The sequence below is a fragment of the Astyanax mexicanus genome, chromosome 1, assembly GCF_023375975.1.
Source record: "Astyanax mexicanus isolate ESR-SI-001 chromosome 1, AstMex3_surface, whole genome shotgun sequence".
NCBI lineage: Eukaryota > Metazoa > Chordata > Actinopteri > Characiformes > Acestrorhamphidae > Astyanax > Astyanax mexicanus.
Window position 1 is genome coordinate 71,328,048 of NC_064408.1, and position 12,082 is coordinate 71,340,129.

General features: G+C 38.6%; 1 protein-coding gene across 3 annotated transcripts; it reads right to left on the reverse strand.

The window, feature by feature from the left end:
• Positions 1–41: 41 nt before the first annotated feature.
• Positions 42–9,468, reverse strand: eif5 (eukaryotic translation initiation factor 5). Of its 3 annotated transcripts, XM_015607694.3 has the most exons (12): positions 9,325–9,468; positions 7,945–8,202; positions 6,110–6,389; positions 5,940–6,021; positions 5,680–5,852; positions 4,651–4,762; positions 3,553–3,671; positions 2,837–2,998; positions 2,104–2,265; positions 1,667–1,831; positions 1,383–1,523; positions 42–361 (listed from the first exon to the last, which is right to left on the reverse strand). In XM_015607694.3, the coding sequence occupies exons 3-12, from the start codon at positions 6,179–6,181 to the stop codon at positions 263–265; spliced, it is 1,287 nt and encodes a 428-aa protein (XP_015463180.1). In that variant the 5' UTR covers positions 6,182–6,389; positions 7,945–8,202; positions 9,325–9,468; the 3' UTR covers positions 42–262. The 3 variants fall into 3 exon arrangements, with proteins under 3 accessions (XP_015463180.1, XP_022519416.1, XP_022519418.1); XM_022663695.2 differs by lacking the exons at positions 7,945–8,202; positions 9,325–9,468 and adding an exon at positions 7,633–7,733; XM_022663697.2 differs by lacking the exons at positions 7,945–8,202; positions 9,325–9,468 and adding an exon at positions 7,643–7,663.
• Between the last annotated feature and the right edge of the window lie 2,614 nt (positions 9,469–12,082).

Genomic DNA, 12,082 nt, shown 5'->3' on the forward strand with positions numbered 1-12,082 from the left:
TAACGGCACACACACATACGAACAGGTCAAAGAAATGCGAGTCACTGGCAAACATTCTTTAATAGTTGAAGAAAAAAAAAAAAATACAAGGAAGGGATAAAAGAAAGCAGTTCATCAAGAGGGCTTGTGAAATCACTAAAATAAGGCGTTCTAGCAAAGTACTAAACTCAGGCCTACAGCGGAGGAGCAGAAATGATGTGAAGGCATGCATCTGACCACCAGCAGCTTTGCTGACCAGTGTCGAGAGGCAACTTCATTACTTTTAAATGGCATCGATATCAATGTCATCCTCTTCTTTTTCAGACTTCTCTGGTTTTGTTGCTTCCATCTTGAGCTCACGGGCAGAAGAGGAATACACCACCTTGGAACAAAAAACAGGCACAAGTTTATTTATAAAAAAAAAAATAATAATAAAATCAGTATGCATAACAGTGGTCTCTACTGGGAAGGTCTTTTGTCTATTCTTACCATATTTTTTACATGTAAATTCTTTAAATTTTACCGAAAATTGTCGTAATTACCAAATAAAATTAATAATAATAAAAATAAATCATTTACATTGCAAATGTTTTTTCCGGCGATATACATCACGATATTAAAAAACGTCAGCGCCTTGCACTTAAAACCCAAGGAACACAGAAGAACAGTAATCAGCCCTTTAATCAGGCATTTAAATTGCTTTTTGAAAAGGTAAATAAGAGTGTTTTACTAGGATCAAAAGCGTGAATTTAGCTGTTAGTGGAAATATCTGCACAAAACTGTGCTGGACTGAGGTGCACAGCTTTGAGTGAGTTTACAAGCACATTCCCAACCATGTGGATGGAGGCCATGCGGTTACCTCATGTTTAGTAGCTTTTTTGCTGTTCAAAGGAGAGTATAATGTAGCCTTCTCGTTCACTGTGTTAAAACAAGCTATATGGGACCAATCACTAGCTAATACCCTGGGTTACCAGAACAGTCAGGGTTCCTCAGTGTAGTGCTGTCTGGCTAGCCTTAGTAAAAATCTGGAAGTCAAAGCTTACTGTAAAACAGAAGCACTTTACTCACCTAAATTAACATATTTCTCTCCAGAAAACTGTAGATTGACACCAATGTTTTACTTAAAAATAATGCACCTTATAATCCGGTGTGCCTTATAACACAGAAACTACGGTAAGCTTAATTCCAAATCATGTTCTCACAACTGCACTAAATATTTTTGCGTACACTTTGGCCATTTATTTTAAAATTAGACATAGTTTGCCTACCACAAAGTGAAGTGCTGGAGTAATAAAATGATGTATAAAGCAGTGAAGTCGACGCACATTTAATACAACAGTAGAAACAAAACATAAGTCTGAGAAAGCTGTTTCCTTTAATTTTTAAACAAAATCTGTTATTACCTCCACGTTGTCTTCATCTTCCTCTTCTTCTTCCTCACTGCCCTCACTTTCCTCCTCTGCCTCCTTCAGCCATTTCACGAATGGTTCAGCCTTAGCATGGATCTCCTTGGCGAGTTCTTTGGAGACATACTTCTTAGAAACCTGGAACGGATATCAGACATACTTTAGCCATTTAGTTGACGATTGAAGCTTCACACAAAAAAAAACACATTTTGCACGTTAACTGTGTTCAGTTACAGGCCAGATACCCTTTGTGCTTTTAAAATAGGTGCTTTAATTTTCACCTTTTCAGCCCATGCGAGTATGACATCCTCCTCCACCAGGTCCGAGTCGTACAGATCTTTGAGAACGACGGGGACACGGGGCAGCAGCTGACTCTGATGAAGCTTTACCAGGCACTCGAAACCACCCAAGAGGTACTTCTGAGCTTTTTTATCATTGTGGCAAAACTGGAGACAGACAAAGATAGATAAATTTTTTTTTTTTAGAAAAATCAGAAGTCAGCTACAGAAACTGCAAAAAAAAAAAAAAATTGAATAAAAAAACAGCTGACTTCAAAACACATACCTGAACTATTTATAGAGTACACTTCAAATGTTTTTGTTTTTTTTTTTAACTACAAATAACTAAAAGAATATATTTGTAAAAAGTCTTTATGGAAACAGTCAAGGTCCCTACTAAATTTGAATAAATCTAACAGAGAAACTGCAGCTGTACTCACACGGAGGAAGTGGCGCTTGTACTTCTTGATCTGCTCACGGATGTTCTCATCAAAGAGCAGCTCGCTGAGGATGAGTGGACCCATTGCCCTCACCTCCAGTCGCTCTGCTTCAGCAAGGATCTCCTTGTCAATGGAATCGATCACTCCCTCCTCTTTCTTTTGCTATAAAAGTTGAAGAAAAAGAAAAGCCAAAATGATTTCCATCAAATTCCAAACTGAGCACATTCCTTATTTTCAAAAATATGACTTAAAAATAAATGTAGCAAACCAATACAGGGTTCAATGCAGGATTCATACACTTTAACCAATAAAATTCAATGACATTTTATGACTTTTCCATGTCTTCAAGGCAAATTTTCAAGACCATACATTTTTTAAAAAACATCAGTGCAGACAATAACACCTAAATTAACTAAAACTAATCAAAACTGATTATAGTAGGCCTAAGATTAATGATAATGTTGACACACAATTTTTAATAATAAAATGTGCTTCAGATCCTGAGTGCTCCATTGTGCAAGGCTAAATTACTGAATTAACTCTGTGCTTAGCTTAAAATAGCGTCAATGTTTATCAAATGGAGAAAATCTAAGGATTGTAGAGCAAATTTCCATGACTTTTCCAAACATTTCGCAGTATTTAAATTTGTCCAACATTTATTCAGGCATGGAAACTTATTTTCAAATTTCATGACTTTTCCAGGTTTTTCACAACCAAATAAACCCAGTCATACCTTCACAAAGTTGTAGAACATGTTGACCCTCTCCTCCAAAGTTTTCTCCAAGTCCTCACTCAGTGTGAGACCTTTAGCATGCTCACTGATCTCCTCCATCCTGCGCCGCTGGGCTTCCTCTGTGGTTTCTTCTGCCCAGTCTTCATCGTCGTCATCCCCATCCTACCCAAAGCATACATTTAAAACATGTTTACAACAAAAGGTTTTTTTCCTGATTCTTGGTGATATGCTAACCAACCAGTGCAAAGCAGATCAAAATGTAAAGGACAGGATCAACATATGATGGTATTATGACATTATGTACCCGAGTATAGTATTAAGGATGAGAAGAATCTAGAAAAATTAATGACATGGAGTGCTCAACTAACTATACCAAAAATCAACAGGTCCTCCATTTCTTATTCTAAAGCTGGTTTACACTTCTGCATATGTGCCTAAAAAAAGTGTGTTCTTAAATGCTATGTGTATGTACACAAGGTGAATGAGTTCAAATTAATATTAAAATCCCTTTATTTTATTTTATTTTATTTTTTATATTATGGCCAAAATTAAAACATTTACGTAATTTATTTATTCTTTCTCCAATTAACCCATTCTATTTAATAATGATTTGCACCCGGCTTTGTTACCCCTTCAGTCTGCAGTGGCATCTACACACATTACTTAACTACACTAGCATTCAGCATATTCTACAGGCTAGCATAGACAGTACTTACCACAGCATCAGGGGCATCAATGTCATTGTTTCCAGCCTCCCCACCGCTGGAGCCATTCTCCTTGTCTTTTTTGCGATTCTTCTTTTCTTTCTCCTTCTTGACAGATCCACTCTCATTCTCTGTTACAGAAAAGGGAGTTTAGAAAAACAAATCAGCAGACAGTAGGTCTGTGTATAACCTAAAATTTTGTTAGGGTGATTGGTCACAAGGTGAAAGAATGTGCAAAGCCCCATCACATGCCAAAACAAAGCTGAAGGGCTTAAACACGATTTTTACAGCCTCCAAAACTGCAAACATATTTTTATAAATATAAAAACACTAGGTTCCACAAAACATTCCAGATTGTCTGCCTTTAGTCAAAGGGTTTGAGTTAGAAAGCCATATACAGACAATCCATCCAAGGCAACCCATGCATTTGGTAATTTCTTTAGTCTTTCAGTTCTACTCATCACTCAGTAGGTGCACATTACCATGGGAAACTACCCATGACTCCAGACACCAATGCAGTTATTTCACCAAAACAAGGCAATCAAAGAACACTGAATCATACCAAAAGTTCCAGTATTACATAGGGCAGAAAGGCTCCCCAGACAGTTTCATCTGGACCTGCGCAGGCCCCATAAAAGCCTACAGTAAAAGTCAGTGAACTAGATTATTGAATATGAAACAACATAATGCACATTATGTAACTAATTTAGGACTTTTTTTATTGTTTATTTAGAAACCATAATCAGGGTTTTACATTTAATCAGTTTTCTCTTTTCCTAAATAAGCATAAAAAGTTTATTAATTGAGTGTTTCCCCTCGGGTTGCGGTTAAACCTGGCTACCAGGTTTATTCTCATCACATGATCACTTAATACTGGGCTAGACTGAGATAACCTCCTGCCAAAAAGATTTAGTCTGGTTGTTTTGGTCTGCAGAGTGATTACTGTATTAACACCAATTAAAATGAAACAGGTGCAAACTAAATCAAATCCAATTTAAATCAGCCCTGGAGGTGGGAAAATACCCTCAGTATGAGGAAGTCGGATCAGGAAAATGGTCATTTGCGGTCTTATACCTCCCCTCCAAAAATAAATTAATAAAACAAACTTACCAGGTGGATTTTTGAGAATGAAGGTGCACAGTTTGTGTCTGGTGTCCAGCATGCCTCTGTACCCACAGGCCTTGCAGGAGTTTCCTATGGTCTGTTTTTTAGGATTGATGTGCTGTAAAATGAAGAAATTATTTAAATTTACACAGCATGACGACAATATTGAACATGTGTTTATTGCGATTTATTACAAAATCTACTCTTCACAGAGGTGGCAATGAAATAGAAAAAAGGCTTCATTTGTAAAACAATCTGGACAATTTGGACTATGCCTTTCCTCCCACAAGAGAAAACAGTATCTTCTTGCTCCAAATCTCAGAAAAGCAAATGTCACTGCTGGGGACAATACATGCCCACTGAAGCAAAAGCATGCCTAAGCAGAAAAGCAGCTAACTAAGACTATTCAAGACCATGAATGCTGTACTGCAAAAACACAAGCAGGTCCTCCTCAATCCTTCCCTGTCCACACACACACACACAGGTTCAATATCACTGCCTCTGCAGAAACACTAGGGTGATGCATTTGACAGTCCTTGTGACTCCCTTTTGTTACACATCATCTCAATTACAGCTTGACTGAGTCTCCAGGAACTCCAGAAAAAAGCCAACAACAATTTAGCTGTCAAGTCAGCACTTATGAACAGCCATTTTGTTCTGGCACATAGGGCACACCACCTTTGTGGGTGCATGGTCCTGGTGACCTCACAGGATCCTGCACAATCAGCAATGCATACAAACCTGCTGCCAACACAGAGGGTACCAAGTTCACACATTCAAAACAGGACAGTCAAATGTTGGCTTTAAAAATAAATAAGCTAAAGCAAGCTTTGTTCCACCCTGGTCAACCAGGATAAAATAAGTAAAAATGTTACGACCTATTCTACAATCAAATCAGTTAAGAAAATTGTTTAAGAAAAATAAATAAATAAATAAATAAATAAATAAAAAAAAGGAGCTATTGTGTGAACGGCTGTGGGGGTTTAGCTGGTCTAAACAAGCCTTTGTATAAAGCATAAGGTTTCTCATACTTACCAAATCAGTTTCTGGATTATCACACTCAGGACACAGCACAAACTTGCGAATAAAACCATCCAGCATGTCTTGCAGTTTGTTTGCCTCGTGAGAGCCATTGACAATGTAGCGGTCATTCTTGGCATCAAACTGAGTCTGGGCTCCCAACTCACAGCCAAAGAACTTGGTGGGATCTAGAGAAAGCATTATGCATTAGAGAGATTTAATAATCTTATAAAACATTCTCTGAAAGCACCCAAAACGTCTTAGGCAACACTTACAAGTCGGAGGCCTATTCAGTGCCTTAGCAACGTCAACCATGTTGACTATGACGGTCTTGATTCCATTGCCTTTGCCTTCCACCTAAACAAATATCACACAAAAAAGTTAATCAATTTGGGCTGCATACATAGACAGCAACAGTAATACAATATGGAGTGGCTTGACCCACCTTTGCAATCAGACGGGGCATTTTATAGCGGTAGAACTGGTCCAAAACGCTGCGGTTGACATTGACAGACATTTTTGCCTGTTGTAGGGTTTATCAGCAAGATGAGAAGATCTTGAATTGGCAATTTTTGGTCTGTTCTGTCTCAAAAGGAGGGGAGGACATAAACGGTTGCAAGAGGACTGTGTCTCTGACATGAAAAAGGTATGGCCACTCAGGCGCTAAACTGCAAGTTCGGAGGCTAGGTTCCCCACACACAGGTTTCAACAGCTGTCCAACAGCTCTGCAAAACAAAACAAAAAAAAGGCACAGATGAGTGAGGTGTAAGGGGTCATTTGGGGCACACCATGCTAGTAACTTCATAAGAGCAAAATTAGAAATCCACCCAAAATGTTCCCACCCATGGGCAGAGTGAACCTTCTTATCTCATGTGAACAGCTGTTTACTGTACAACTCAACTTTCACCCAGTCAATCAAAATATGCTAGGGGTGTAAAAATATCAATTTAGTATTGGGATTTTTGTTTTACAATTGTATCTGTTTTGAATGATTTGTTTTGTAAACTGTTTTCAAAAGATTTGAATAAACATCTTTTTGATACTATAACTTCTTCTAGAATTAATTTAACCAAATTGCAACACATTGCCTTGCTTAAATATTGTTCCTGCCAATACATACCTAATATACACCCAAGGAATAACGTTTTCCTATATTAGAACCAAAATAGATAAATTTTGTTTCACTGATTGCTGAAATCTAACCCCTAAAAACCTGCTATGGACAAAAAAATGAGATGAACACCAGTTTAACACGAGTGCTAAATATTTCTAAAAATATTTATACAAAAATATCTATACAAAAAAAATGAGATTTTTTATCATGAGTCTTATTCCTAAAAATGACTTTGAAATGAGCCACATTTGAGATGTTATTTTGATCAAAGTGAGAAAGAGGGTAATTTCTCATAAGCTGAATTTCAGAAACAGGAGAAAACTGCTTAACCCAAAAGAGCCCATGATAATGACTCGCAGGATCTTCAAAAATCTGTGTAAAAGTTTCCTATAGCACTCGGTCCATCACGAAGTCACGAAGTCCTTAAATTACAAATACTGAACATCCTGAGAGCATCACAGGACAGTGTGTAATTCTGTTTTGTGCTGGGTTACCGCTGCAGACACAACTAGATCATTTTAAAAATGTGTATTTTTGTATTTGTGTAAAATTGTAAGTCTCCTTGTTAGATCATGACTTTCTCTCAAGTCATAAAATATTTTGTCATGATAAAAATATTTAGTCATAAGTTAGAAAAAGCAAAAACACATAAATGACCTGCTTTAATTTCTCTGATTCAATTTTCAATTTGATATCAATATTCAGAATTAAGTCTGTGCTCTCATGGGTTAAAATCCCACTAGTCTTAAACATATCTAGGAAAAATAACGAGACTGATACGATCTTAACCTGATTATGTATTTCCACTGGGAAATGACAATATAAAGAAGGTAGAGCCACATGTCATGACTCACCCTGACTCACGCGTTTCCTCGACATGCTCAGATACACATGAAGGGCTGCTGGGTTTATTTCAGCATGGCAGAACGGACTATAAAAGTTCAGGAGACTAAATTGTTGTTGGGTTGAGTGTGGCATGCTGCAGAGTGCGTCACTCTCCCCGCCAAGAAAGCACACACTGTGCCAGAAGCTGCGAGTGAGTTTTACTACAGCCAGATGATAGACGAGGAGGCCGCCATTTTGGACCACACTTTAGCTGAATCCGAGGGGAGACGGGGGGCAGCACGTTCACACACACGTTTATAGTGAAGAAACAACCACCATACCTTTCCCATCCGCAGCTCCTGACGTCCAGGTACTCGCTGATTGCGTAAAACAAAGACATAAACACACCGCTGGCCGCCCTGAGATGCAGCGAAGTGTGTGGAGGATGCGCGGCGGCGGCGGCTGCTGCTGGTAGTAGTGGTGGTGGTGGTAGCTAGTGGTGTGGGCGCTGCAGCACAGCGTGGAGGAGTCAGCAGAGCTGGAGGAGCAGAGAGACTAAAGAGCCCCGAGAACTCGAGATGCCCTCAAAACAGAGGAATCTAGAACAAACCAAAGCAGCAGAGGTTAGATAACTTGGTTATCTAACGTTAGCTGAAGGCGAGAAGAGGCACTCAAAACTAACTAAGCGAGTTAGCTAAAAAAAAAGAGGATCTATCGTACCGTTAGCTAAAGCTAATGTGAGCTAGCTAAACAGAGAATGAGCTAGTCAATCCTACTTTAGCACTGCTATATTAGTTGGGCCTAACTAAATTAACTAACTACTTTTTCTACTGTCCACTAATGAACGAAATAACTAGCTTTAGCTTAGCTAGCTAACCTAGCTAACTCGGTTATCTTACTCAAGTAGCCTTGGTTAACATTACTAAGATGTGGGTAAACATTAGCAACCTATCCTAGCTGAAAACGTGCTGTCAGTGATAACCTAACTACCTACCGTAGCAAGCCCACAACTGGAAAACACAGAATGGTGAAACATGATGAACTAGCTGACTCCACTTCTGCACTGCACTGCTATGTTAGCTGGCCCTAACTAGGCTAGCTAGCTAACTAATTTAACGTTACTGTTTCTAGTGCCTGCCAATAAACAGAGAAACTAGCTAGTTAGCTAACCAGCCAACTTAACTCGGTTGGTTGACTTAAATAGCCTAGGGTAAGATTACTAAGATGAGGGTAAACATTAGCTAGCTATGCTAGCTAGCCTAGCTGAAACGTGCTGTCAGTGATAACCTAGCTACCTACGTACATATCTTAGCTAGCTTCCCCCCAAGCCCACAACAACTGGGAAACACTAAATGGTGTCTTTAGCCAGCTAGCTCATACTGAGCACTGAACTAAGAAACAAATCCATCACAAAGCAGGTCATCCGGAAAAATGGTCAATATATAACTAGTTAACTAAAACTATGTTTTCTGTGGATGACCAAACTGGTCTTGAGCTGGATTGTGTAACAGAGTAACGTTAGTTAGCTTAACATCGGTTAGCTAGGTTAACATATGGTGAAACTCAGCAGGCTTCAGCTAACTCTAAACAGCTCCCTGCCGCAGGAAAAACACTACAGAGCTCTGAGAAGTCCCTTCACTGATGATTAGACTGAACACAGACCCTGTGTTCAGGAATAATAATACAATCAGCTCTAACACTAATAAACACACAGCACGTACCTCCGGATCGATGGTCCTGCTAGCGCGTGTAACGCCACAGTGTGTACCTGCAGCTCTCTGACTGGGAGTTTTAAGCCCCGCTGAATTCTCTCTTTCCGCCCATTCATTCAGCTCCGCACATTCGCCTCTCTCACTCTGCGTGAGAAATCGGAGATTTAACCTAAACCCACACCACAGACACACAGTACTAGTGCCCTATCTGTACCAGTGAAAACCCACATTATAGGATTTTTAACTGACTTCTACCAGCCGTCCATGATCCTACATATAACACTAACGATAATAAAAGTGCCCTCTGTGTATCAGAGATTGGTGGGAGTACAGGCTAATACTATTTATTTTTAAGTTTGTCAGGGGAAAAAAAATGAGAACACTTTCTTTGATTTTACCATATTGAAAAGCTCTGGAATGTAATTAAAAGGAAGATGGATGGTCACAAGCCATCAAACCAAGCTGAACTGCTTGAATTTTTGCACCAGGAGTGGCATAAAGTTATCCAAAAGCAGCGTGTAAGACTGGTGGAGGAGAACATGCCAATATGCATGAAAACTGTGATTAAAAACCAGGGCTATTCCACCAAATATTGAATATTGATTTCTGAACTCTTAAAACTTGTTTTCTTTGCATTATTTGAGGTCTGAAAGCTCTGCATCTTTTGTGTTATTTCAGCCATTTCTAATTTTCTGCACATAAATGCTCTAAATGACAATATTTGTATTTGGAATTTGGGAGAAATGTTGTCCATAGAATAAAACAACAATGCCTATAAATATAGCCAAATCAGAGAAACTGATTCAGAAACTGAAGTGCTCTCTAATTTTTTTTCCAGAGCTATATGTCAGTTCTTATCCTAATTTGACAGTTAGAAAATACTGATTAAAAAGCCAGAAAACAGTTAACGTTTTAACAGTCACAGATTGTAGAGCATTTCTAGCTATCTAGCTTTATGGACTTAGCTTGCTGGGTAAAATACAGACTAAAAAGGTATTAACAAGTCTACTTATTATTAAAAAACCCATGCAATATGTATAGCATACAGCCTTTATTAAGAAGAAGCAAACTGTATACGATAAAGAGTGAAATATTATCACTTACCGATTTGGGACGAGCCCTGAATTGTGGACATTTGTTCATTGAAGGTAGCCACCATTTTGGAAACCTATAAAAATATTTCCCTCTCTTTATTTCCTTCATATATGATGAGAATAATGTAATTATTATATAAACCTTTGCATGTCAGTATATGTTTGTAATATTGCAATAAAAAAGAACCAAAATGCCAGTTCTACAGTTGCCGCTACACAACTGAGTATGAATGAACTGCAGTTACATGGTAAAGTGTCTCAGTGCAGGTAAAGTGATAGTGTTTTTTTTAAACAGTAATTGTCCTTGTAAAGTGTCAGTGCAGTGTGTTGGCTAGGTGGAGTTTAAGAGTCTTACAACTTATGGAATAAAGCTGTTTCTCAGTCTGGTTGTTTTGCACTTAATGCTCCGCAGCCTCCTGCCTGAGGGGAGCAGGAAAGTCCGTGTGCTGGGTGGGTGGGATCCTTCTTGATGCAGGTGGCCTTTTTCCTGCATCTGGAGGTGTATATGTCCGTGGTGCTGGGGAAGCTGACTCCAACAATCCTCTGTGCAGCCTTCACCCTCTGCAGAGCTTTTCTGTCTGCAGCAAAGCAGCTTCCGTGCCACACGTTGATGCTGGAACACACAACACTCTCCACCACACATCTTTAGAAGTAGGTGGAGACTAAGGGTCACTATTGCGATTGAGGCTAAACACTGGCCTCAAAAACGACACAATTGAGCACAATTTGGGCATGTTCACTGTGTAGTATATCATTTGTGTTGCCAGATATTAAAATATTATTAATGGCTGTTATACTGCTGTACACAGACTGCACTAGGTTGTATTCAAGTTGAATTTCTATAGTGTTATTTCATGAAATATCTAATAAAATATTTGCAGAAATTATGGGTATACTCAATTTTTTTCTGAAAATGTATACATATTCTACCTAGCTTATATGTAAGATCACAACGTCCCCTTTTAAATTAATTTTAAAATAATATTTTGTTGTTTTTCTATATGTAATGTCACAACGCCCCCTTTTAAATTGATTTCAAAATAACATGTTTTGTTTTTCTATATGTAAGAGAAAATGTATGTCCCATTTTAAATCAATTTTTAAAATAATATATTTTTTGTTTTTCTATATGTAAGATCACAATGTTCCCTTTTAAATTAAGTTTAAAATAATATTTTTTGTTTTTCTATATTTTTGTTACGTTACAGCCTTTGAATCCATAAATAACATTATAAGTTAGTTAGTGTAGGCAGTGTAATAACTCTAAATGGTGGGCTTTTCGATACATTAGAGGGAGGCTTCTGAACAAGGGGCATATTTCAGATCAGCTCCCCTTTCAGAGCACATTCCACTTTTTGTAATGGCACAAATACCCAGCTACCCAGGACAGAGGAGGGCACACAGAGTGAAAGCTCTGGATAGGTTTTCATCCTGCTGCAGAACAAAGGCTTTCTGCCAGAACCACACAGGCCAGTTAGGGAGGAATGTTTGGAACAAACAGGCAGGATGGACTCTCAGGATTACCTGTGGAATTACAAGGGGTGAAAAGGCTTAATGTTGACAGGCCAGTGGGTGGCACAGTGGACAACAGCACACGGGCCAACATGTTCACAGTATAAGCAGTGGGCTCGTAAACACATTTTGTAGCATAGTTTGTAGTAATAACCTTATTA

Bases quoted from the DNA above. Each gene is read 5' to 3' on its own strand.
- eif5 (XM_015607694.3), bottom strand. From the start codon at position 6,181: ATGTCTGTCAATGTCAACCGCAGCGTTTTGGACCAGTTCTACCGCTAT. The intron at 5,853-5,939 runs GTAAGTGTTGCC...TGCTTTCTCTAG, and splicing joins ACTGAATAGGCCTCCGACTT to ATCCCACCAAGTTCTTTGGC. The intron at 4,763-5,679 runs GTAAGTATGAGA...TTCATTTTACAG, and splicing joins ATAATCCAGAAACTGATTTG to CACATCAATCCTAAAAAACA.